General features: G+C 48.7%; 13 protein-coding genes across 13 annotated transcripts; 6 read left to right on the top strand and 7 right to left on the bottom strand.

Annotated features, from left to right (window-relative positions):
- Nucleotides 1-498: 498 nt before the first annotated feature.
- On the bottom strand, nt 499-1,914 carry HD556DRAFT_354599 (uncharacterized protein; the record flags this gene model as incomplete). Its single annotated transcript, XM_041310363.1, has 5 exons — nt 1,804-1,914; nt 1,695-1,756; nt 1,184-1,639; nt 608-1,132; nt 499-556 (listed from the first exon to the last, which is right to left on the bottom strand). Coding segments are annotated over exons 1-5 (1,150 nt in total), but the record flags the coding sequence as incomplete, so codon positions are not given.
- A 497-nt stretch (nt 1,915-2,411) lies between these two features.
- HD556DRAFT_354588 (uncharacterized protein) lies at nt 2,412-4,292 on the bottom strand. Its single transcript, XM_041310362.1, has 4 exons — nt 4,050-4,292; nt 3,055-3,999; nt 2,684-2,995; nt 2,412-2,625 (listed from the first exon to the last, which is right to left on the bottom strand). Exons 2-3 carry the CDS (start codon nt 3,896-3,898, stop codon nt 2,754-2,756), a joined length of 1,086 nt encoding a protein of 361 aa, XP_041161590.1. The 5' UTR covers nt 3,899-3,999; nt 4,050-4,292; the 3' UTR covers nt 2,412-2,625; nt 2,684-2,753.
- Nucleotides 4,138-7,784, bottom strand: HD556DRAFT_1441766 (uncharacterized protein; the record flags this gene model as incomplete). The annotated part of the gene is made up of 16 exons (XM_041306350.1): nt 4,138-4,158; nt 4,208-4,645; nt 4,754-5,044; nt 5,096-5,118; nt 5,165-5,403; nt 5,455-5,669; nt 5,717-5,749; nt 5,842-5,914; nt 5,961-6,140; nt 6,194-6,404; nt 6,463-6,540; nt 6,839-6,944; nt 6,989-7,114; nt 7,164-7,321; nt 7,468-7,651; nt 7,701-7,784. 16 exons carry the CDS (start codon nt 7,782-7,784, stop codon nt 4,138-4,140), a joined length of 2,460 nt encoding a protein of 819 aa, XP_041161589.1.
- A 49-nt stretch (nt 7,785-7,833) lies between these two features.
- HD556DRAFT_1361804 (uncharacterized protein) lies at nt 7,834-8,159 on the bottom strand. Its single transcript, XM_041302650.1, has one exon. The coding sequence runs from the start codon at nt 8,136-8,138 to the stop codon at nt 7,881-7,883; it is 258 nt and encodes an 85-aa protein (XP_041161588.1). The 5' UTR covers nt 8,139-8,159; the 3' UTR covers nt 7,834-7,880.
- Nucleotides 8,160-8,646: 487 nt separating this feature from the next.
- Nucleotides 8,647-9,029, bottom strand: HD556DRAFT_1234947 (uncharacterized protein; the record flags this gene model as incomplete). The annotated part of the gene is made up of 2 exons (XM_041297707.1): nt 8,647-8,922; nt 8,979-9,029. Coding segments are annotated over 2 exons (327 nt in total), but the record flags the coding sequence as incomplete, so codon positions are not given.
- A 72-nt stretch (nt 9,030-9,101) lies between these two features.
- Nucleotides 9,102-10,251, bottom strand: HD556DRAFT_354424 (uncharacterized protein). Its single transcript, XM_041310360.1, has 4 exons — nt 10,091-10,251; nt 9,868-10,035; nt 9,575-9,817; nt 9,102-9,517 (listed from the first exon to the last, which is right to left on the bottom strand). Exons 2-4 carry the CDS (start codon nt 9,940-9,942, stop codon nt 9,341-9,343), a joined length of 495 nt encoding a protein of 164 aa, XP_041161586.1. The 5' UTR covers nt 9,943-10,035; nt 10,091-10,251; the 3' UTR covers nt 9,102-9,340.
- Nucleotides 10,252-12,434: 2,183 nt separating this feature from the next.
- HD556DRAFT_354480 (uncharacterized protein) lies at nt 12,435-13,460 on the bottom strand. Its single transcript, XM_041310361.1, has 3 exons — nt 13,117-13,460; nt 12,805-13,070; nt 12,435-12,750 (listed from the first exon to the last, which is right to left on the bottom strand). The coding sequence occupies exons 1-3, from the start codon at nt 13,231-13,233 to the stop codon at nt 12,669-12,671; spliced, it is 465 nt and encodes a 154-aa protein (XP_041161585.1). The 5' UTR covers nt 13,234-13,460; the 3' UTR covers nt 12,435-12,668.
- Nucleotides 13,461-14,171: 711 nt separating this feature from the next.
- On the top strand, nt 14,172-15,817 carry HD556DRAFT_1361764 (uncharacterized protein). Its single transcript, XM_041302649.1, has 4 exons — nt 14,172-14,588; nt 14,639-14,714; nt 14,767-14,921; nt 14,977-15,817. The coding sequence occupies exons 1-4, from the start codon at nt 14,241-14,243 to the stop codon at nt 15,661-15,663; spliced, it is 1,266 nt and encodes a 421-aa protein (XP_041161584.1). The 5' UTR covers nt 14,172-14,240; the 3' UTR covers nt 15,664-15,817.
- An 812-nt stretch (nt 15,818-16,629) lies between these two features.
- Nucleotides 16,630-17,249, top strand: HD556DRAFT_1361760 (uncharacterized protein; the record flags this gene model as incomplete). The annotated part of the gene is made up of 2 exons (XM_041302648.1): nt 16,630-16,912; nt 16,973-17,249. Coding segments are annotated over 2 exons (282 nt in total), but the record flags the coding sequence as incomplete, so codon positions are not given.
- A 1,035-nt stretch (nt 17,250-18,284) lies between these two features.
- Nucleotides 18,285-18,931, top strand: HD556DRAFT_354163 (uncharacterized protein). Its single transcript, XM_041310358.1, has 3 exons — nt 18,285-18,395; nt 18,449-18,575; nt 18,634-18,931. Exons 2-3 carry the CDS (start codon nt 18,528-18,530, stop codon nt 18,892-18,894), a joined length of 309 nt encoding a protein of 102 aa, XP_041161582.1. The 5' UTR covers nt 18,285-18,395; nt 18,449-18,527; the 3' UTR covers nt 18,895-18,931.
- Nucleotides 18,932-19,780, top strand: HD556DRAFT_354164 (uncharacterized protein; the record flags this gene model as incomplete). Its single annotated transcript, XM_041310359.1, has 3 exons — nt 18,932-19,166; nt 19,218-19,383; nt 19,433-19,780. Coding segments are annotated over exons 2-3 (471 nt in total), but the record flags the coding sequence as incomplete, so codon positions are not given.
- Nucleotides 19,781-20,943: 1,163 nt separating this feature from the next.
- HD556DRAFT_1441761 (RNA dependent RNA polymerase-domain-containing protein) lies at nt 20,944-22,368 on the top strand (the record flags this gene model as incomplete). The annotated part of the gene is made up of 5 exons (XM_041306349.1): nt 20,944-21,091; nt 21,146-21,252; nt 21,404-21,500; nt 21,553-21,865; nt 21,915-22,368. The coding sequence occupies 5 exons, from the start codon at nt 20,944-20,946 to the stop codon at nt 22,366-22,368; spliced, it is 1,119 nt and encodes a 372-aa protein (XP_041161580.1).
- On the top strand, nt 22,369-22,608 carry HD556DRAFT_1234941 (uncharacterized protein; the record flags this gene model as incomplete). The annotated part of the gene is made up of 1 exon (XM_041297706.1): nt 22,369-22,608. A coding segment is annotated over one exon (240 nt), but the record flags the coding sequence as incomplete, so codon positions are not given.
- Nucleotides 22,609-23,299: the final 691 nt, after the last annotated feature.

Raw genomic sequence — 23,299 nt, 5'->3', positions numbered from 1 at the left:
TCATCAACCAACTTGCCCTGGATACAATTCAGTCACACAGGAACTACAACACGGCAAAGAGTGGCACACACGTGAGAACCTCGACAGACGTTTCCGCCGCGAGGGTGTCGTCAGAGGAGGCAGTCACCAAGCTATCGTCGGTCTTGTCACCGGCTCCGGAAACATCTTCGGCACCTAGTGTAGGCTCTTGCACACAACAGAAAGCAGCCTCGACGACCTCCCCGTCAGTCACTAATTGGCTATGCTCGAAAGAATTTGCACCGTCGTGCAGCTGGTGGCCATTAGATATCGGGTCGTCAGCGCTTCAGCGACGAAAGCGTTGTCGGCCACAGTAGACATCTCCTCGAATAATGATAGCCGATCCAGGAGAAGAGTGTCTGTAGCAGCACAAATATTAAAAATAAGTGGGGAGAAGATATTCTAACGACTTGCCTTTTAATTACGCTCCACTTGATAGTAACTGACATCGTACTGGTCACTTCAAGGGTGTTGACACTACCTCGAATGATTTTGTAAATGCTAGAAATTCATTTTCCAGATCTCGGCTAGATGCAACCTATAATTGTTGCTTAGATAAATCTCTGCGAGGCGAGGTGGCAGAACATACAAAAGCAGGTTCAACCGTACTAGCTGCTTCGCTTGACGGTTGTGATGACAAAGGCGGAGAGACAACTGCAGCTCGACTTGGTGGCCTCGGAATCTCTCTCACATTTCCTTGACTTACTGCCCTCGTGATACCGGGCGTAGCTCCTGATGCCGCGCCAACCGTTGGACGGCGACTCTGTTGCAGCATCACGCTTGGAGGAATGTACTCCTCCTTTGGCTCTCCACTGCCCGCGGAACCCTCGCTCTGGGGCGTGCTTGTCCCAGCAGCACGACTGGAATACATGAGCTGTGACTGAATATTCTCAACCATCGCTTTGCGTACCCCCTTCTTTGTCAGCTCTGTCTTGAGGTCTGAGCGAGCAGCGTCCGTCATGCCCGGCCCAGTGAAGAGCTCAATAACGGAAGGCGATGCGCATGCGCGAACATTACCATCCGTGTCTTCCAACGTGTCTACTAGTGATGAAACGTATGGTCGAACAGGAAAAAGATGGTGGGTTCGGCGGATGTGCACGAGGACTAGTAATGACTACGGTAGAGAGTGAGAAGTCGTCACACCAGCTCGGAAGGTCCCACTTACTTGTTCTCGGACTCTGGCAACCTTGCTTCTGAAGCCGCTATCTCTGAGGAAACGTTCGAATATTGTAAGTGGCGTTTCCGGACCCCCGTTGCTATCCTTCATCTTTGAACCAGATGGAGCCCTGAATGCCAGTCCGCCGAGGATGACCAGTGTTTCACGCGCCTTATCACGAGCCCTTTCGCGGGTATCACCGAGACGCTCGATGACGCCAGGAGCGAGAAGAAACGCATTCATAATCTGGCGGAGGACCATTAAGTCATGAGACGTTCCGGGAGTGGACGACGTGGAGGATGATGCTGATAATGGGCGCGCGTTTGCGTTTGGGACGACATTGTTGCGCGAAATTATCAAGGGGAATAGAGGAGGAAGGGCAGAGAGCGTGGCGGTCGTTAGATGTTGATTTGAGATACGAAGACATGCTTTGAGGGTAGAGATGACTGATTCTAGTTCTGTGATCTAAATACAACCAGTTAAGGCGGCTCAGTTCATTGACCAGGTAACCGATACGTACTTCTATGCCCGACTCGAACTCTGCCTGCAGTTTTGTAACGGCATCAATCTTTTGGTCAACGTCTGTGGACACTGAGTTCTGATGGTTGCTCCCAGGGCAAACTACCGACCGATGCTTTTGCATTGATTAATGAGTTTTTCGAGCCTCTCGGTGCTCATGATTGTTTGAGAGAAAAGAAAACGCGATGGACGCGAATTTAATCGAGCTTAGCAAGTCCCAAGGGCCAAAGGTTTACTGCCGTCCGAGTTCGCGGGTGTGGCGGAGAACAAAGTGAAGCACTTCTCGCGACGGACACTTATGCAACAAAACCGATTCTCACGATAAGTACCATACATGCTCTTATCGTGACGTAGTAGGCAACGTTTTTTATTCATAATCTGCTTCGAATAATTTCTAACAGGGCTTGACCAGGGCACTTGGACACGTCATTCGCTCTTTTTATCAGAATGACCTAAAGATTTTCCAGGTTGTTCGTAGTCGCGTATACGCTGCTTCTGATAGGGCATCAATTAGATCTCATCGCATCGACTGGAACAAGTCGAACTAACCAAACCTTTCAGTTCAGGAAAACCACCCTCGATCTTCCTGTCCCACATCAATTGAGGGGGACTGCCTTCGAGGTTAAGCCAGACCCTAAAACGACCTCCAGTTTCCTCAGAGTTCAGAGGAATGATTGATATCGCCTTTAAGACTGGAGGCGGAAATGTAAGGAATAGCTCTGTGGAAATCCAGGTCGCTCGATGGAGCCTACAAACAATGAATGAAATTGAAAGTTAGCAGTACTCATCCCCCTTACCATCGACACTGGATAGCAGATGATACATCAATCACAGTAAGCTGTTACAACAAGCACTGCCGCGTACTCGGTCGCAGAATTCTATGATAATGCTGGGTAGAGCACTATGAGGCCGTATTCAAGTTGCTCTGCATCCTATTCAAATACGTCAAATGAGTAATCAATGGCACCAACAAAAAGTAAACTAGCGCACCCTTAAAGGATCAAGAAACTTAATCAGAGCATTGAATAGCCGTTCAAAGCTCTTTTCCTTGGTCCACATGTCAGGGATCAGGAAGAGAGCGACTGATGCCAAGGAAAGGCGAAACAGTGGAAGGAAGCCCCAGTCCTGGACTCGAAGGAGACGTCGTTGCGGAAGGTATAGGATTGCTGCTGCACAACAACACCAACTTTTGGAGAACCCGAATGTCAGTTTGATCGCTTTCCAGCGGGGTAATATAGTCGTTGGGTTCTAGTACTCGATCTTCAAATGCAGTTGCTTTGAGGGGTGTGGCATGTCCGAGGGCTACGTGGATAAAACCAAAATCAGAAAACAGCAAGGATTTGTAACTAATGACAACTCACTGAACATGCGTTTCAACCACCAACCAGTCTCATGTACCTGGTCTTGAACTGGCTTCACGAGGTTGTCTACAGCTTTGATGTTTGCAGGACTATTCTTGAATAACGCTGCCCGGCGGAAGATAGCTGCGGTTCGGTTGTCCGGAGTCACAGGAGGAGGAGCCAGGCTTCGTATTATCGCTGGTGCATTTTGCGCCTTGGATTTTGGCGTCGCAGATCCGCTACGTCCAAGGAGTAGCGACGGAGGAATTGTGGAGTGCTGGTTATCCTCACCATCCGGGTCGTTCAGCTTGAGCAATCGTTCCGCAGCACTCTGTGCTTGCTCTGCTCGAGCTATAAGAGCGTCTTCAACAAGTACTGTCTCTGAAGGTTTTCCATTTGACAATACATCAGAACTAGTATAAGGCGTTGAACGATCGGAGCGGGGAGAGAATGAGCGTTGTTGACTGGGTGCCGGAGGATACACCTTGTAGGCAGTCGAGAAAGACATGAGATTGACAGACTCATCGTCCATCTCAGAATCACAGTCATCAGGTATGGGTATAATGGTTGCCAGTAAGAGCGTCTGGTCATCGTTAATATCGGGCATTACAGTTGACTGACGAGCTGGGACTGGAACTGGAACTGGAGGTGCACGGTACCGAGGGGTTGGTGAGTCGTGATAGGAATCCGAAAGATTTGGCTGCACAGTTTGACGGGTGGTAGATAAACGACTAGGAGATATGGGTGAGACAAGGGGAGAAGATCCTCGACGTCGATTTGTTTCGGGGCTGGATGACACCGATGAATCGGTGGAGGAACGTGAATGTGACGTCAGGACCGCGCTAGAGCTTACAGAACGAGGCATAGTACCAATACTACACGACGGTCAGCGCGACGATCACGGTAGCCCCAGCAAGTCGTCATCGGACTCCATGCCAGCAGGTATAGTGACACTTAAGTTAGGCTCTGAAAAAAGCCGTTAGTGTAGCTTCGCACAGTGAAACTGAGCGACCAACACTAGCACGCGATAATGCCTCATCTCGCGCCTTTATGAGTTCAAGCTTTTCCGACTAGTAGAGGATTCAGCTTTGCTCAGAGCCTATCTCAATCCTCCCTGAGGGAAACCTAGATGAACGGGGTAAGTACAAAGCTTTGACTTGGGAGAAAAGCCCACAATGAGCGTAGGGTGATCTGATGGACCTTCAGCAGACGCCTGGGCTTTCACAGCTCTCTCATTGGCCAATGCTTGCTCCAAAGCGATTTTCTCTCGCCGTAGCGTCTCTACCTGAGAGTTCAACTGCTGCGATGCATCAGATGCCGAGGTGGTGCGCAATGCGTCTCGTTCGGCAGTAAGAATTTTGATCTTGCCCTCGAGCTCATTGATGGTGGCATTGAGCTGAGACTTCTCGCGGTTAAGTAACCCAAGGCTAGATTTGAAATTTTTGGCATTTTTCGTGTTGCTATCCTCGTGGGTTCTGAAGTTAGCTTCGAGACGCGAGAGCTTGAGACTGGTCAGAACAGCGTTAGCGTTTGAAAAAAAAATGTATCCGGGCCTGGATAGTGCTGGCTCGTTCTTCACGCTCTCTGTAGCCAATTTCTCCACCTCAGCCTTCTGAGTTTTCAATTTCATCTTTCAGCGCTTGAATCTCAGCGGAGTCAGTATGATCGTACTGCCAAGCCCCGTCAGCCTGAAAAAAGACGAGCGGTTCCGAACACTTACTTTGCTCAGCAACTGCGCATTGCGTTCTTGCCAACAGCGGCTCTCTCCCTCAAGACGTGTGATCTGTGCATCCCTAGCTCCTAGCTCACGAGCCTGATCCTTGACAGGTTTGAGCTCTGCAGACAATGCCTGCAGTTTCGCGTCGAGCTCGTGAGAACGTTTAGCATAAGCCTCGCAGCCAACGCGGAGGGTGGCATTGCTTTCCCGAAGAATGTTGAACTGGTTGATCCTTTCCAACATCTCAGCGTGCTGAGCATCCAAAGTCACCGCTTCCATCGCCCGTTCCAGTGTCTGATGCCAGCGTCACTGATGATCAACATAAATGGATCCTCACAAACGTACCTCAGCAAGGGTTTCCCTGGTCTCTTGCAAACTCTGAGTCAGATGCTCGATCTGAGCCTTCAAGCGGACGTTTCTCCTGTTTACTGAGCTCAAGCTGGAGATCGACCATCTCTTTCTCCTTGCGCCAGTAAGCCACAACAGATCTGAGTTCCGAAACTTGAGTATCCACATCGCCGCCGATATCTGCGTCACCAGAAGTGCCATCTGTAGCGGAGGAGTCTGCAGCCTGACACATACGCGTAGCTTGAGCGCTGACAGTCTCGAGATGCTGATGAAGAAGAGCATTCTGTGCGGACAGATCCCTGGACCTACATTTGAATGAGGTTAAAGAACCGATTGACGTCCAATCAGGGACTCACCGTGCATTGAGATCTGCAATTTCCTGGTCCAAAACCTCTTTTGGCGGCCTCCAGCTGCCCTCAGATGCTGCCAGCTTAGCTAGGGCATTAGCAGCTACTGAAAGGTTTTTCCTAGAGGTAGTTTGAGCGACGGATAGTGGTTGCTTGAGGGCCTCGATGGTCTTGATCGACTCTGCAAGGAGAATCACTTCAAGCGAGTATCTAGCTTCTGCAGCCTAGAAAGACTAAGAACGCAGATAACAGCATAGTAACGGCCACTTACAAGTGCCCTTTCCTCCTGCTGACGAACTTCACTCTCACGAGTGGGCGGTCAGCCTCAGAAGTCTTCTCAGAGGTGCTCAAGTCGACGAAGGTATCCTCCAAGGTCGTCTGGTCATTAGTTCAAACCAGCCACGCCGACTCGAACGCGTGTTGAAACTCAGAGAACTTGTCGGCAGACTGCCGTACATCATCCTCCACGCTGCGTATTTTATCTTGCAGGACCTTGTACTCCAGCTGTAACAAACCAAAGTGGAGTGGACTCCACCTCGTTCTGTGAAATCTGCGCCTCGGTCTCAGCCTTGTATTGATCATGCGTAGCATTCAGAGCTGACAGGGCAGCTTCGTTGGCTTGAGAGATCTCTTGGAACTGCTGCATGTGACTACGGGCAGCTGTGAGATTGACTTGAGCGACCTTCACGGCAGACCTAGCATGGATATGTTCAGCATGTTGCCACAAACATAGTACTTGGATACCAACCATAATTCCGCGACTTCCTGCTCGAGTTGCTGTTCACGTGGAAGGTCTTGCTCAGTAGCGGGAGTAGCGCCATTAGCAGCCGAGGTGCGACGTTCGTACATGGCAAGCTTCTCTTCGTTACCTCGTAGCTGGCGTGTAAGCTGGTTAATGCGCTCTTGGAGATGGACTTCGCTGGTTTCTGCGCCTACGAGAGACACCCGAATTGAGATAGCTATTCAGTCTCCAAAGGATAAGGACCGGTGTATCTCCCCAGAGAAGGTGAAGCATACCGTTTTGTTCAGGTGGGTTTGCAGGTCCTTCAAGTTGATATCCTTCCGAAGCGTGACGGGGCGGACTGAGGCGCGCTCCTGCACGAGCTGAGCCTTCAAGCTTCAGGCCTCAGGTCTTTCCGGTGACAGCCGTGGAAACGAGAAAAAGCAAGGGGCAAAATTACCTTACTTCTCCGCAACTCGGAGGGTTCCATACGCTCACGGCTGCCACTCCACACTTAACAGTTACCTTCATGGATGATACTGGCAACTACCGTATATATAATTGCTGCAGGTCAGCCTGTAACCAGCAAAACCACCCTTCAGGGCTCAGCTTCCACTCACTCTGCTGAATCACTCACTTACTACGGTCCAAGTGTGAGGGACCATAGCTAACCACTCAGATAGATAGGGTTCTCTCGCAAATCTAGAGTTAGCGCTTCAACGACCTCGGTGTCACCGTGGACCACCGTCAATGGGTGGTCGCCAGTAATCATAATGCACTGTTCTATGATGAGTAAAGTTCCATAGCGGATGAACGACTTACCCTATGCGACGAGCCGGTAAGCATCTTGAGCGTTTCAACAGCATCTAGCTTGAGAGGACGATGGAAGACTAAAAATCCTGCAAACGTCAGACGGCTCTTAACATCCTCGCGGGATAGTTTGTTGATCTACAGCAACTGTTAACAATGCGGATGCAGCTACTAGACTACGACTTACCTTGTCGATCGGCATGGCGTCTATTAAACTGAGGTGATGAAAGCACCACAAAGGCTGCGGGAACAAGACGCTCGTAGACGAATCGCTCAAAGCCGGGTACACCTTGGACTTGGCCGTCAACCGCTGTAGCTGGTCGGCGCCAGACCTGAACACAGCGACTAAGAAATGCGAAAGCAGATTTCTGGCTACTCGAGTCCAAAATATCTTCTGCCGATCGATTCATGCTGATCAACAGGGGTTCGAAAGTGGCTTTATTGCCTACAAAAATTTGAGACCAGCCCACAACAGTCACACGAAAACTTACAATCAGAGATAAAGATGTCGTGAAGATCGGAGGACATGACGTTGGTCAACAACGTCAGATAGGTACGCTTGGTTTCTGCATGTTCGACACTGTCGTCAGTATCTGTAACGGGCTGGTTGAGAAGGTGGGTGATGTGAGCGCTTAGAGGTCCAATGAGCTCGTCCAGAACATTGAAAAGCTCGCTCTGTTAGCATTAAGTCAGTTATGAACGCATAAGTTAGCGCAATCCTCACCTGAAGCTTGTGAATCAGCAATCCAATGAAGTTCATGAAGTCAACGAGCTCAGAGGATTCGAACTGTGCAAGAAGGTTCGCCATCAAAGGCAAGATCAAGTGGGTAACGCTGGATCCTGTCGTGGCAATGATTCACGCAAATGCACGTCGTGTCTGCAGTGGTTGAAGTACACCGAGGCTTCAAACGAGTGAAGTAGTATACAAAAATCTTGATGAAAGCATTCTAGTCGACAAAAACACGAAAACGTATACGAAAACAAGATAGCTAGAGTGCAAGAATATCGTGATGAGGGTCATTTGTACATCAGGATGAAAGAGAATCGCAGTTAAACAGCTTGTGAATATATACCAGACGACAGTAATGCGCCGTAGAACTACACACCGATATGAACGAAAACCATCCTCTGCTCGAGCGGCACTTTGCCAGTAGAAACACATGGATGGTAGGGAAGATTGCTGCTTGAATTCAGGTTAGGGTTATAAAAGGCAGTAGGGTCAATGGTGGTGCTCACTTCATTGTGTCTGAATTATATTTTTAAGATCTTCGAGGGTTTTGATAAGCTGAGCGATGTTTCTTGCGGTTGACAGTAGGTGCAGAAATCTCGCTGTACGGGTGGATATATTGTGAAGCGAAGCAGTACCAGTGGTGTCGTCATAAGGGATGTCGTTGTGGGCGGGGTTATCACTAGAGGCAGCAGCTGCGTCATCTGACAATGTCTGGACCATGATGCATGCACAGTGAGGTGCGAGCGCCATGGAGCTGGGTGATCTGAAGCGGACCTTCTATATTTGTATTTGTTTATGGACGGGCACAAAAGCTAAGTTATAATTCCAAGATCTCGAGCAAATTCCACATAGACATCATAATATCGGTACGGTCGACGTAAGCAAATAATTACAGCAGCGTACAACATACTTTTTCCAACACACGCTTACGATCGATTTCTCACTGCTTTGTTCGTGCCTCTTCTCTCTTGGCTGCGCGCTCCTTCATGTCCGCATGCTTAAGGGCTGCCTTGACTTGTCGTTGCCTCTTGCGTCGACCGTTCCCTCGCTTAGGTCTATCGATAACAACCGGATCTGCCATGCGCTGCTTCCTCTTTGCGAGTTGTTCGGCGCGTTGCTTTTCATGTTTTTTGTCGCGCTTGCGAAGGGTGGTCATGGATGATTTGAGCAGGGCACCGTAAGCAGAGTGGAATTTATCGAGGTCTATTGATAAAATCTGTAGGGTGGTATATCATGAGCATAGCGAAGCCGTGCAAAAGATCTGTTATGTACCTTGGAGAATTTCGCCTTCTTGCCATCAGTGACACGAACGATACAAGGATATTATCTGCTCCCATCGCTCCCATCTTCTTCTTTCATTACGGTGTCATCACCATCATGAGTTACTACATATAATCAAAAAGTATTAAGTCAAAATAACAAAGCGATCTATCAAGACGCACATCGCTTATAAGTGAGCCATATCGTGCCCTATCTTATTGGTGTCATGGGCGCGCCCCTGTAAGCGTCACCCCATCTAACTAGGATGTACTGATCAATCAATCACCTATCAATAAAATACTGCTTCAAGTCGATACAGATATCATAACAAGATCGACGATATGACCGAAGTACTCGAGACATTCAAAAACCCACTAGCAGCAGACACAGGACTTTCCGCCTCTATGTTCCCCAGGGTCTGTATGTACTGCTACTGCTTGTTGGTGTGGTTGCTGTTGCTGTTGCGTATCAGGGTCCGGTTCGGTAGTATCGAGATATTCATCAGGTATGATGTCCGGGTCTGGGCCAGGAGCACCTGTAGCAGCATTACGCTGTAGATATACGCATCAGACAACCAGGATACGCTGGTAAGAATCGACTGGACCCACCTCTTTAGCCTTCGTGAATGGAACATCGACAACGGGCGGTGTTGCATGATGGGGTGACCGGGAGAATAGGTGCCGTAAATGAGTTTTGATGGTGGTGGTGACAGCGACTGGTGGTGAGGTGGTGGGTGGTGCAGGAGCAGGAGCAGGAGTAGGAGCTTCCTGAGGCCTCCTCGTCATAGCGAGCCTGAATCTTTTGAGGCGCCCAGAGCTTTGTTGAATTCTTGGCCTGGAAATCTGAGAATGCTGTGATGAATTATGAGCGAGAGAACAGAATGATACGCTCGTGCACACACTTGATGCGTTCCATAGAAGAAATTGGGATCTGCATCATAGCCATCATGATCTTGCCCGGGGATCTCTGCCTGCATAATAGTCAGTATCGAAGGAGGTAAGGAAAGAGGTATATACACCAAGAAAACGGTCGTTGTCCGCAGCGAGCGTGCTGCATTTCTCCTTGAACTCTGAGTGACATGCGGGTGAGCATAATAGTCGTGGGTGACATGACGGAAGACTTGCCGTTGGACCAATCGAGACAGCTGGCCTTCGCAAGGTCGTCGATGGTGTCCATCATGTGTTTGTGTGCTTCGAGGGCTTCGTCGAGTTTACCTGCAGAAAGCAATGCCTGGCACCGTCTCTGGTGTGTGGTCAGCAACAAGGACTTGAGATCCCAGCCGAAGAGCTGGACAAAGCGCTAGGTTAGGATGAGCATTATGTATGCATCATGTCGACGCACCACGATCAAGTCCTGGCATAGGAAATGAATGTATTTCAACGAGAAAGCGTCTGAGTTAACAGCGGCAGTGAAGTGATCAGCGGCTTCGTCGTGATGTGCGCTATCGAAAACTTTGATTCCGAGCTGAACACGTAGATATGTCTATTGTGCGAGTTTAAAAGATCAGGATTGATGACCGAGTGTGGCCATATGACACTCACTTCCACGACACGACGCGCAAGAGGGTCGACATTGGGACAAGCGGCAGCCAGGTCTTTGATGAGCAGCATCGCTTCCTCGTGTTGATATGCATTAAATAGTGCGATGGCCTGGAATACCAGATGAAGCAGATAACATGGGAAACGAATTAAATGTACCTTGATCAAGAGAAGAAATTGGTTGATTTCTGAATCATGGTTGGTGAACATGGATGCGACGTCGAATGCTACCCTTGCTTTCCGGACGCGACCTTTCCCGCAGAGGGCGATGCCTTTGGAGATGAAGCCTATCAATGACGGACTAATGTTGATTGACTATGTCACGAATGAAAGTTAGCCTCTCTTAAGAGGGCAATGATTGGTAGGTCCATCTCACCTTGATTGCATCCTCAAGGGCGTGGTCCAAATTGTGCTTCCGGGCCATTATGAACGAATGATTGGCATATGAAGTAAAGTCGTCGGCGTTGGTGTGGATCTCTTGGGTGAGGAGCTCTTCAGCGATAAACAAATCCCCAGTTAGACATGTATCGCAGGCTGTTGTGATGTCAAGGATCTGTACGAAGGATGCTCGAATTGTATAATGAGAGTCAGAAATGGAAACTCGCCTTTGAATGAGCGTCCTTTGGTATTGCCCACTCCGAGATCTTGCTATCTCCACCTCCGCTGAGGATGTGCTTGCCGTCCACAGAGAACGTGACACATTTCGTGGCGGATGAATATTTGAATGCTGGAATACGGCGATGGTTCGTTGATCTGAGAGCCGCCAGAGACGAACATGGTTGTCATGAGATGCAGAAGCAACGAGGGTGCCAGCGGGATGAATGGCAATGGCGTGGATAGTGTCAGTGTGGCCTTTGTAGGCATGACCGACCTGCTGCCAGGTTGATGTGTCCCACTCCAATATGTAATTATCGTTTCCTGAAAGAAGGTGTGTGCCATCGGGCGTCCACGCGAGTGACGTGCTCCATGTGCATGATTCGTGACCTGTCAAAGATGCGACACGTTCCCTTGTGCCTGGATTATAAATTTGGATATTGTCGTTTGTTGCGATGGCAAGAAGTTCACCAGAAGGCGAATATCGAACGCAGTTGACACGAATGCCACACTCGATTGGATCTCCTTGCATCTGCCACGTTTTGGTACTCCAAAACTTGACCGTCTTGTCCCATGAACCAGTGGCCAGCACCGTTCCATCCAGAGAAAAATCCAAAGAAATGATCTTTTCAGAGTGGGCTTTAATGGGTTGGGTGATGGATTCGCCGGTTTCACCGTGCCAGGCGATGACCTCTCCATCGTGATCACCACTTGCTATTATTTGACCATTTCGTGACACCGCCAATGCATACACAAAACTGCTATGCCCTTCCATCTTCTTCAACACAACACCTATCTCCAAGTCCCAAAGACGAAGCGTGTAGTCCGCCGAGCCCGTAATCATTCGTCGTTTATCGGGGAACACTGCGACTGCATTTATGTACCTCTCATGATCTTCAAAAGTTCGAATGGGTGTGGTGGTTGGAATGAGCTGTAACATTTTCCTGGACGTTGATGATGTTGAGCACGGCCGAGGGATTGTGGGTGTCTTTCTCTAAGTTACAGAAGTGCGTGTATTGTGCGTTTTTATGTTGCTTCACCACGCTAACCATCCTCGTTTTCATAGATCCCCCAGACACGAGGCCGGCACGGTTCGCCATCACCGCCTGCTCCCGAGTCCCAACCAGTCATAACCGACTGCACTGGTTACATGCGTCCGACATGTGTCTCAACTCCTACCGAGACATCAAGCAAGTAGCACACCTCTCCAATAAACTTTCACGTTCAAGTCTTATGTCTCATGACCGCTCACCTTACGGCTCGCTGTAGACTAGTCTAAAGTATCTGCATGTTTTGGTGCGTCTTGATTGTTGATCCCTGACAGGAAGGGAACATTTCCAGTACTGTGCATCAAGAAGATTAAGCTTGCTTTCGCCTGCAGTGAATTCGAGCTGGAGAACGACCATCATGCGCATCATAAATAAATAAAAATTGTAGCGAATGATTTGTGAAGCGCAAAGTAGTCTCGATTCTATCATTCCAATCAGCATCAGTGGTCGTCCGCGCACGGCCACCCCCGTCTAACGAGCTGAGTCGCCCTGCCATGCCACTAACTGTACTCTACGGCTAGCTAGTGTGGACATCTGGAACCACGAGTGCCAACGAAGCCAGCTCCATTCGACTGAATGATAGCATCGATGAACACCGGATGCCTGGTAACAGCCACAACTTAAGTTAGAATGAAACATGACATCCAACCTGCTCACCATTTTCCATAGATCTCCTCTGCGCGTTCCGCTGCATAATCTCCCCACGTCCACCCCAATGCCCCAACATCTGACCACCATTCCGGGTCCCTTTCGTCGCTCGTCATGATAAAATGCGTGGCCTCAATCCCTTTTCGTGTGCGAGGCTCATCTTGCACCTCAGACACCCTGTGCGCAATGACAGACAACGGGGCGAAGCACTGCTCCACAGGAAACTCCTCGCATTGCTGGCTGAAGTCGCCGTGCCGTGTGTGGATCGATATATACTATCAAAGGTTAGTAGAGCAACACATGCCCGAAACTTTCACTCACGGGAGGTATTGGTTCATTCATGGCGCGTCGGGCATGCGCATCGACTATCTTTTCCATGCTTGCAGTCCATCGCATGTGTTGGCCTACAAATCTCCATGCAGGAGAATACAGTCCCATGTATGATGAGCGCTTATGTAGTAACAAAGCATAATACGTGGTCGTCCGGAGGAAGGGAAGCCTGGTGCTGAGGAGAAGGACGATTCGTTAATGATAATTCCAGGCTTTTGGAGCGAGTTTCTGGAAATCCAAGTGATGCGAGAGACCAAAAGGATGCATGATTGTGGTGTACGCTAAGGAATATCAGCTCGACCCAAGCTGGAGTTTGCGTTCACGAAACGTCTGTGATAGCCATGGATTTAATTATTGAAGAGGGATGTTCGAAGTTGTCTCACCGAGCTTGAGCAGGTTCAGGGAGGGACTTCATCGTAGTTCAAGAATCTTGATATGCTGTTGAACGGTTTCCCAGACAGTCCAACAACCAACATCATCGAGAACCTGACTTTCTGGATCCTTGACTTCGTGCCATTGAAGCAAGTGAATCCCCATGGCTTGACTACGAACTCTACCTCCCTGCCTGCGCTCCAAACACCGCCAAACAGCCTCTATGACCTAACCTCCTCCCTAGGGGTCCCCTGCTCCAATGCCTAAGATACGATCAGTGGCGCATATTTGGATAGCATGATAAATAAACATACTTCTGTGTCTACTTCATCGAATAGCGGGAGCGAGAACACATACTCTCTTGTTGCTGATGTCGGTTGATAGTGTTGGAATCATAAATCCAAAGGGTTGATAGAGGGCTGACTTCCGTTTTTGACTTTGCTTTGAAAGAATCTCGGTGGATGGCAGTTCGTTGGAGACTTAGATGCACTGACGCAAGGATAGATGGACGGTGGTGATCTGAGGAGCTGAGGTGGAAAAAAGGCTGCATGTGCAAGTTGGTATGGGTTATGTGTTAGGGATGGTTTTAGGTGTCGACAGGTGCTTAGAGGTTCGTTCCTGTAATGCTAATACCTGCCACTACTCGGTATTAACAGTAACTGCATATTACGACTTCAAGCTTCAAGCTTCAGCCCCAATGTAAAAGTTCCCACGTGCATACATGCTCAATCAAACTAAGCCTGATGTCTATCGGCACATACTCTTTAGCCAGTGGTCGGGACCCAGAATCATCCTATGCCAATTCCTCTACATATGAGATTAATGATCGCTCAACTCCAATCCCAGGTCTCCAAGAAAGTAGCCACGACGAATATACCCCCACTCGTGTGTCTACCCGGGAGTCCGCGTCTATCATCTTCACCACCCCCACACATCGCTCAGCTTCTGCAGGCCTCTCTTCAAAAACTCGCAAGGCACTCGAGAAGTTATATGACCGCAACTATGGCGCCCGTCACTGTCTCGTAACGTCTTCAGCAGCCTACCTGGTGACTGTAGCCCATGCCGTTCAACGTGCGAGCAAGTCCGATCTTGTGGGTAATTTCATTACCTATGAAATGTTCAATGTTAATAATTTCGTCAGTTGACACTCTATGAATATTGTCTTGGTTTAGATTTGAGATCATTCCATGTGGACAGCAGACGAAATATGTTCTATCGTATGACACATTTCTTGCGTGCGGCACTGTTGACGCTGATGTTAATCTGCAGTGTCACCCCACTTGCATGGTATATTTGATGCTGGTCGCTGGTTTCTCCTGCCGGATACAGGAACACTAAGGAAAGTCTATGACTACGTGAAAGACGCTGTTGCATCAAGGGCAAACTCCCAATCTAGTAAAGGCACGAAACATTTCTGGTTAGAGGTAGGCACTTGTTCTGTGGTATCGCATGCCTGCAACAATATTCACTTTTCCGTAGTGGAATCTCAACAATAAAACACCATACACGTTCATACTATTGCCTGGCGCAGGATGCCCACGCATCTCATGCGAAATTGGTGGTGGAGTTTGGGAAGATCACTCTTATCCTTACCAAGGCCTCCCATTGCTTGAGTGTCATATTGCACCTCCCTTTGCCGTTATAAACGCAGGCCCCAAGTGCACAAGGGATCACATCAATCAGATCGCCCGCGAGTATTGTTCGCAACAGACGAGTGAGTTTCGGAAGGAACTTGAAGAACGACTTACACTTTTGTGTAATACGTGGGCCCTTTTCGAGGATGCGAAGAAAGATGCGAAGGATTGGGAGGTAGAAAAGATGGGTAAGAGGAAGAGGGACCGCGATGACGAGGACATAGAGAATCTTTCTCGAGGGAGCAAACGTATCACACGGTCGCAAGCACGCTCTGCGCACGATGGCACGCCGAAGTCTGATCTACACAGTAATCAAGCAAGAGATAAGCCTCCACCACCGGGCCCTCGCAAACGCAAATTGTCTTCCAGCTTACGCGGAGCTGCTCTTACCGACGACGCAGTCTTTCACCTTGAAAAACGACAGAAGAGGATCGACTTGCGCACACGAGTCCGGCGCTGGGTCACGGAGTCAACCCGAGCCTCATCACTAGACCCAGAGCCCTCATCAGGAAAAAACATGTTGACTATATAGACCTATATAGTCAGGGTAGATGGTTACTTGGTACACTGGATTGCGGTGATATTGATGTTGACTCAGTCCTCCGACAGTAGTCGTCGAGTCCCTAAAGATGTCAAGATTCGTTTGAGACTGAAAATTAAAATCGATTGGACGTACCATTCCCCACGGATGGTCTTGACATACATCCCCACATCCTCATGCGAATCTGGAGGCGCATTTTGAGTTAGATGACGCTTCCTTCGACATCTTCACACGTTAAGGTCGAACGTCCAGGCTCGGACTGACAATCGAAAGGCCACTTCATTCCTATTAGAAAAGACTACCTTTCTTCGCCTACAAAGGTTCGTCGATCTAGGGAAGTGAATCCGTGATCTGTGCGAAGACCATGTTCTCCTATTAGCGTGCTGACAGGTCAGAGCAGTCAAGTCTAAGTGATAGATTTGAAGTTATATACGTAGTAAGGGACGAAGGTGGGAGGCAGTTTCGATATCGCGTAGTGAGTGTAAAGGTTATATGTGGGATGCGAGAATCTTAGCAGCCACACTAGTACTGCTTGCTGGAATCCCGGAACCCTAACTCGATATAGAGATTGGGGTTGACTGAGGACTCGTATCCTTGGCCGTCTGCGCTGATATATGAGTTTGAATGTGTTGGAAGAAAATTTGACCTCAGTAATTGGACCAAAATTGTTCCTGGAATCAAGAAGAAATGATTTGTGTCTTCCTTCAAACATATTCCGGGAGAGATTTGAAAGTTGAAATGTTGACCACGGCAGCGACTATCATGGGGCATGCTAAGGCGGGGACCTGAGGCCTGAGGTGTGGGTCTGGACTCTGGGGCGGGCCAAGGCGTATACCCACAACTTTGTACCAAGCTAACCCGTCAAGCTGGGCCCTTCGGCTGACCGCGGCGGTGCGACCTAGCCTGGGAAAGTATTTGTACGACGACTTCCTAAAACGTGTGGTCTCGACCAAGTCGGGTCTCTGCCATCGTGCGATGATATACATGGTTCTGGAATCAGGAAAATGACCGTATAACATATTCACCATACAAAGTCCTTTGGACTGCACTTAAACGTTCAAGCCCCCATTTTCACCTCGCACTAACGGACCAACCAGTAGTTAGTCCCAGGAAATTGCCTCGTGAATGTTTTCAATCCTCGCATTCTTGATGCCAGCATCCGCGATGTGACGGGGTGTCTGTCTGACGTTCAAAAGGCTGATGTTCTTCTCCACGCTTTGCAGCATTTGCCGTCCGAAGGGTACGTTCGTCCAATTACTTTGTTTATAAAATAAAATCTCAATCGTTGTGTATCACAAAGGTTCCGAATTGTCATGGAAAATGCTATTCAGTCCTTTCTCCAAGTCTCAGGTGTTCCACCAGCAGATGTTGCAAGAGCTCTTTTGTTACGTGCCAAAACCCGTTTAGCAGCTGGGTACCGAACCTCTGCACAACAAGGTCAACTTCATGCATGTCCTTGGGTCCCGTCAGTGTGCTGATATCACTATCTTTCAGATTTGATGTCCGCGTTAGGTTCAGATCCCGCAAATCAAGATGTCAAAGCCATAATACAATCTGAGCATTTACGACAAGAAATGGTAACTTGTGCAACCCTTTTATGACGTCCCTTTACCCAATAATATCAAGCTTATCAGGGCACCTGACGGTCCGCCTCGTTTTTCTGCCGAAGTTTGGAGAGAAATTGCTCTGTCTTCCCAAACGTGATCTCAAGTCTCTTTTACTGGTCCCACATGCACTCTCTCGCATAGCAAGTCAGCTTATCTTCCGCGAGATCGATCTTCATTCCACAACATCGCCGGACCCCCTGAGAGCTGAGAACAGATACAGGGATGTCAATGGCCGCCAGGAAGAACAGGAACTCGACGCCTGGCACTGCCAGTGAAGTGCAGACATTCTTACCCGCATTCTCGTCGATCCCGTCTTTGCCTCGCAGGTCAGAAACGTAAGCGTATATGCTGTTTCAGACACATCACACACATTGGCGTTTCAGACTGGTTTGTGCTCATTATTTAGCGTTACTATGTCTCCATCCTCCCTAGGAATGTTAATTAACTCTTTGCCTAAGCTCTGCAACCTTCGCAGTGCGCATTTGTTCAGGCAACAGTGTATTAATCAATCGCATGCTTGAAACACTGTGCCACAAACCATGGTCTTTACAGCCTGTCCATCAAGTACGTCGTTTCATACTTTTTCGCCCCAAAACGGCCTGCATGTTCACGCTCCGCAGTCTTTTTAATTGTTTAGGGGATGTTGATATCCCACCATTCAAGCACATTACACATTTCTCCATCACAGCTGAAGGAGGGAACAGCACATCTACCCACGACTTTATATCACAGAGTCGTGACAACCTGCGCTCGTTGTCCATCAAGAATGCAAACTGGAAATTCCCAACAGATGCCATCTCTGTCCGTTACTTAACGATCATCGAGTTTGAGGGCTGTTTTTCCGTAGATAGCCAGGTCTTCTCAGAGATCTTGTCTACCGGCCACCAACTACAGTCACTAACATTGTCGCGTATTCTGGAATGTACTCCATCAACAACGTTCCGCCTGCATAGGTCCTCGCTTCCGTTTCTGATGCATTTTGCTCTCAAGATTATCAGTCTGCATCGACATGTCACAGACAGGGACCTCGTGCCTGCTATCTCGGAATTCTTGACAGATCGCAAGCATCTTCATTCCTTCCACCTCATCGTGCCTAGCGGAGACCATCGTCGCATTGATTTTGACGCGTCTGCTTGGGGTGTACTACCTTCTCTAACGAACCTCCGCAGTCTCTATATCACGTATCCTAGAGATCTTTCTCCTTCGCTAGCAGGGTGGCTTATTCCGCGGAGTGTTCGTGCGCTCACCATGGATATTATGGTACCGCCTGCAGAGGACCTTCTCCTTTTCATAAACGTGAGTCGATGGCGCTCGTCATTGAAAAGAAGAGTAGAACTGATGTATTCTATTATAGCAATTGCGTCCGGGAGTCCCTCCCCTTCTCACGTTCATTGGTATGACAAACTTTCCGATACGCTCCGTCATCAACGTGATCGACCAGGGCTTTTCCAACGTGCGGCTTGTGCGTATCGACGACAATGTCTGGAGTGTTATCCGCCTAGACAGTGATGGGTCGATAGAGATGGAGCAATGGCCATATCGAAGGATAAAATACCACTCGGCAGTGTGGTTGGAGTTCCTCGGGTGCGAAGATGCAATATGGCATCTGGTATAGTAAACACGAGGCGTGTCTCAAAAACAAAGACGTTGGATGTACTTTTCCAATGCTTTACCCTCTTAACATTCTGCTCATCGGATAACTTTCTGTAGGCGCATCCACGTTCCACATACCTGCAACACATCTGAAATCGAACATAGAGCTCGAAGTCTATCGTCTGAGTCCCTTGCCGCACGGCATGCAAAGTTTACTCCGCCAAGTGCCCAGTCCACGCTCGATAGTGATGTAATTGGACTCTCTGACTCTCTTAGCGATAAGTCATCTGAGCAGTAAGTAATTTGACCGGTACTCTCTGGTGCTCGTGCTGAAAAATTGCTTAGATTATTGCAGCAAATCCTCAACACTCTTCGAAGTTCCAACATCATGGAAAAGGGAGCAAAGGATGAGCGATCGCGATTCTGGACGGTATACCAAAAGGTTGCATCACAACACGACGACGATTTTTTGGAGCAATATGGTGGTGACATGGATATTGTCTTGATCTTTGTAAGTCGTAAACTCGTGCGTTAACAACATGGTGATGACTAGTCTTCAGTCTGGCCTATTTTCCGCAGTGAATACGGCGTTCATCGCTACTATGGGGCCTAGCGACGCTACTCCCACAGATGCTTTATTGACGCAAATCATCACACTGATGGTAATGAACAGCCATGGAACCCCTATCACAGATACTTATCCGCTTCCCGTACCACCTGCATATTCCAACGGGCAAATATGGTTTCAGACACTAGCTTATGCCAGCCTTTCATTCAGCCTTCTCGCAGCATTCGGCGCCGTTTTGGGTAAACAATGGCTCCGCATCTACAAGCTTAAACGGTTCGGGTGTGGATCCCTCGAGGAGCAGGGCAAGAACAGACAACAAAAATTTGACAGCCTCAAAGCGTGGCATTTGGATGCTGTGCTGCAAACGTTTCCGGTCCTTTTGGGAATTTCATTATTGCTATTCGGCATTTCCCTCTCCGCGTACGTGTGGACGCAACAGCGGACCATCACATCCATCATCATTGCGACCACGGTGCTCGGTTGCCTGTTCCATTGGTGCACCCTCTTTGCATCCCTTTTATCCCCAGATTGTCCCTTCCAAACGCCAGCTACTTTCGTATTTCGCATGACTGGTGTCTTCATGTAGGCAGCAAGCATGGTCATTAAAAAGAACGACAACGACCTACGCACACTGGGCGCAAGCCTCCGCGACATCAGAGCATCCATCTCGAGACTCCTACAACGACTATTCAGTGTCAAGCCCTCCAGCGACATCGGAACAGAATCTGCCATATGCTGGGTTCTTGCAACATCCACAGATCCAGACGACATTACAAGCGCAGCATCACTCATTCCCACCATTACATGGCCACCGAACTCAGACGTCGTGTCTTACTGTCAACGGCTTCGAGATACATTTTTAGCCTGTTTTGACGCTGAATGGCGACTCCGGCCCTCAACAGAAGATAGAGCGGTCGCCTGTGGGCGAGCTTTGAACCATTTGTGTCTGAGTGTTCTGCCAATTGGAGATGATTCCAATACCCGAACTGCTTCCCAGCAGTCAAGAATTTGGCATCCGTGGCACAGCGTCATTCTTCCACGAAGCTTTGACCAGTGCAAGGCCTTTGCCTGCCAACTGTCAAAGTTCAAGTTGTCCGGCCGGGAGAGGGAAAAATGTCAGGCAGACGCACGCACTGCATTGCGCATGATGATTGCTGCTTCTGGGGACGGATTCGTCCATCCAAATCACGACTCCATCATTTGGCGTGGTCAATTCACGTGGACCAACGATCGTCGTACGGCAGCTGATTTCGATTGGCTGGTCGACTACCTCGCGTCCATCTCCCAGGATCCCACAGCAATGGGAGATGCTTTATTAGTGCTGAGCGCTATGAAGGGACTCGGCACTCGAGAATCTGCTTACCTAAGCGCGCTCATATCAAAGACGACGATATTGAAGATGATGACAAAGACGATCTGAATGCAGTCATTGAAATTCCTCGCTCAATCGCTTGGTGAGGTGACGAGGTCTCAGGTTGCCCTTCTTCTCTTGAAGAGACGGTAATGGTCATGCTTGATTCTGGTTTCACTCCTCGCGATTGCCCAGTTCTCGCTGAGAAGCTTCGTAATGTTCTCAAGACGATGGTCAACGACTTTGTGCAACGACATAAAATCGAGGTACCCATGTCTTGTGTAGGATGGATTGTGCCAGGTGCGAGGTTATCAATCATCAAGGCTTCGTTTATTTGATCGTTGTGTCACCTAGACCCTTCCGAAACATTGGCTCCTGATGAAGTGCAAATTCTCTCAAAGGATTCGAAATTCCGCTGTCCTGATGGAACCGAGTCAAATGTTGTGTTGGGTGATGTCCTGGTCAGTGTTGTTCAATATCGCTCCTCGACTCATCACAGACGCTGAGCCGACAATAGCTCACACGACATCCTTGTAAACTACCGACAGATACTCAGAAGACATGTTGATCTGTCATCTACCGTTTCTTCCCATCTTGATGATTTGGAGGCAGGTCAAAGCTGTTGAGAAACCGGAGCTCAGGCGTTACACAGACATGATAGTGTGCTCTGTGCAGGGAACTCGCTGGTTTGCGGATCTTCTTGCTGGAGGTACGTCAAATCATACAATTATATTCATATCAAGATACCGAGTGGCAATTAGGCGGTTACGATGAGGACAAGGCAATTGCTATTTGGCAGCCATCCATAGTGTCGCACTTCAAAAATGCCGATCTCAAATACTCTCATCCGCCTGATAATCTCTCAGAGAATTTCCATAAAAACACCCTACGAGTCGACGATTTTTTGGAACAGCATCAAGGATGCAAATTTGATGATGTGATACCCCGCCTGCAGTCATTTTTGTTAGGAGGATTGCGCGACATATCGTCAGTCGGAAAGTACTCGAACTTACACGACGTGACAGTGTACACCCTTGGATATGCGCATAATGAAACCATTCGCTTGGCTTATATGTAGGTCATAGTTGTTGTAGTCGTGGGACACACATTGATATAACCACAGGTTTTGCAATATTCTTGACGGTGCGAAGAGTGGTTTGACCGTTTTACCGGAGGTCATAAAGAGCGATACAAAGCTCTACCACAAGTGCTCTCCAGAGTGGAAAGAGTGTGGGGAGGAGAAACCGGAAACCAACGAAATGAACGCCCAGCGTCCCAAAGGCATGACAGAATTTGTTATGGATGCAATTATGAGCCATGCCTGGAACCACCGGGACCTGCAACTGCAACAGGTCGACATCGCTTTTTCCAGACACCATGGTCACCGAGATTCCGCTCTCGAGAAGCCATGGCAGGATGCTGAGTCAAGGCTGCAGCGTGTGAAGTGCAACAATGAGCACGCTGCTTTGACAATGGAAATGGAACTATCCAAGATACGCAAACACGTCGAAAAGATGCGTGAGGAGTACAGGAAGAGCATCCGTCGCAGTTTCTCTGGCCTTAAGATTGAACGGTGACAGGACATTCTTCGCTCCCTCGCTCGTGATTTCTCTGCTGCCCCAGATGTTTCATCTTTTCTTTTCTTCTCGTCGGAGGAGGTGACAAGGCTCAAGGCTTCCTACGCATATATTCACGAATGCCCGAACTTCACTGGTCAATTCCCCTGGGATGTTGGCATGCGAGAGCTTGGGATGATCAAGGCAAGGAGCCTTGGTCCGTCGAAAACATTCGCGCTCGGTTTCTATGTAATGACATAGCATAGTATGGCGCATCAAGCTAATGGCATCAGAAATTGCAGCCAAGTGGGGTTGATGCTGAACTGGGAGCAAGCGATGACACGGAAAAGCGATATCGTTGGGTCAGGACTGTCTCCGAAGGGAAAGGGCTTCTACAATACTTCTGCTCACTTTCTATGGGTTGACGACCATACGCGACAACTTGATGGTGCTCATATTGAATATTTCTGAGGTACCCACAATTCCATTGGCATCAAGGTCGGATCTTCATTAGAAAGTGCGAAGCTAATCAAGCTCCTACAAAGTTTGTATAATTCCGGGAGTATGTCTCGCAGAACATACTCATCGCATGCCACACGGGAATGAGTGTGAGCAGCGCTCGACGGCTAGTGACAACGTTTGTCAAGTTTGCCTTGAGAAGTAGTGACGCACGATGCGAACAGCGTCGTCTCATGGAAGTAAACCTTCGACCTCTGAGCCACTCTGGCACCGTTAACACCATGATGTCGAGGGCGCACGTCACCGTGTGCACTGATGAGACTCGACTTGAAAATTAGATGAGCACGGATGACAGGTATTCTGGACAAGGAACTTGAAAGAGATAGGTAATGAACAACCCGAGTTGTCGGTAGGTTGAGTTGATTGAGGTTTAGGTGAATGCACTACTAATGGACCTACGAAGATACTCAAGGGATGTCCATGTTGCAGGCTA

Source organism: Suillus plorans (assembly GCF_016647745.1).
Source record: "Suillus plorans strain S12 chromosome Unknown HD556scaffold_20, whole genome shotgun sequence".
Taxonomy (NCBI): domain Eukaryota; kingdom Fungi; phylum Basidiomycota; class Agaricomycetes; order Boletales; family Suillaceae; genus Suillus; species Suillus plorans.
This window is presented reverse-complemented; position numbering and strand designations above follow the sequence as displayed.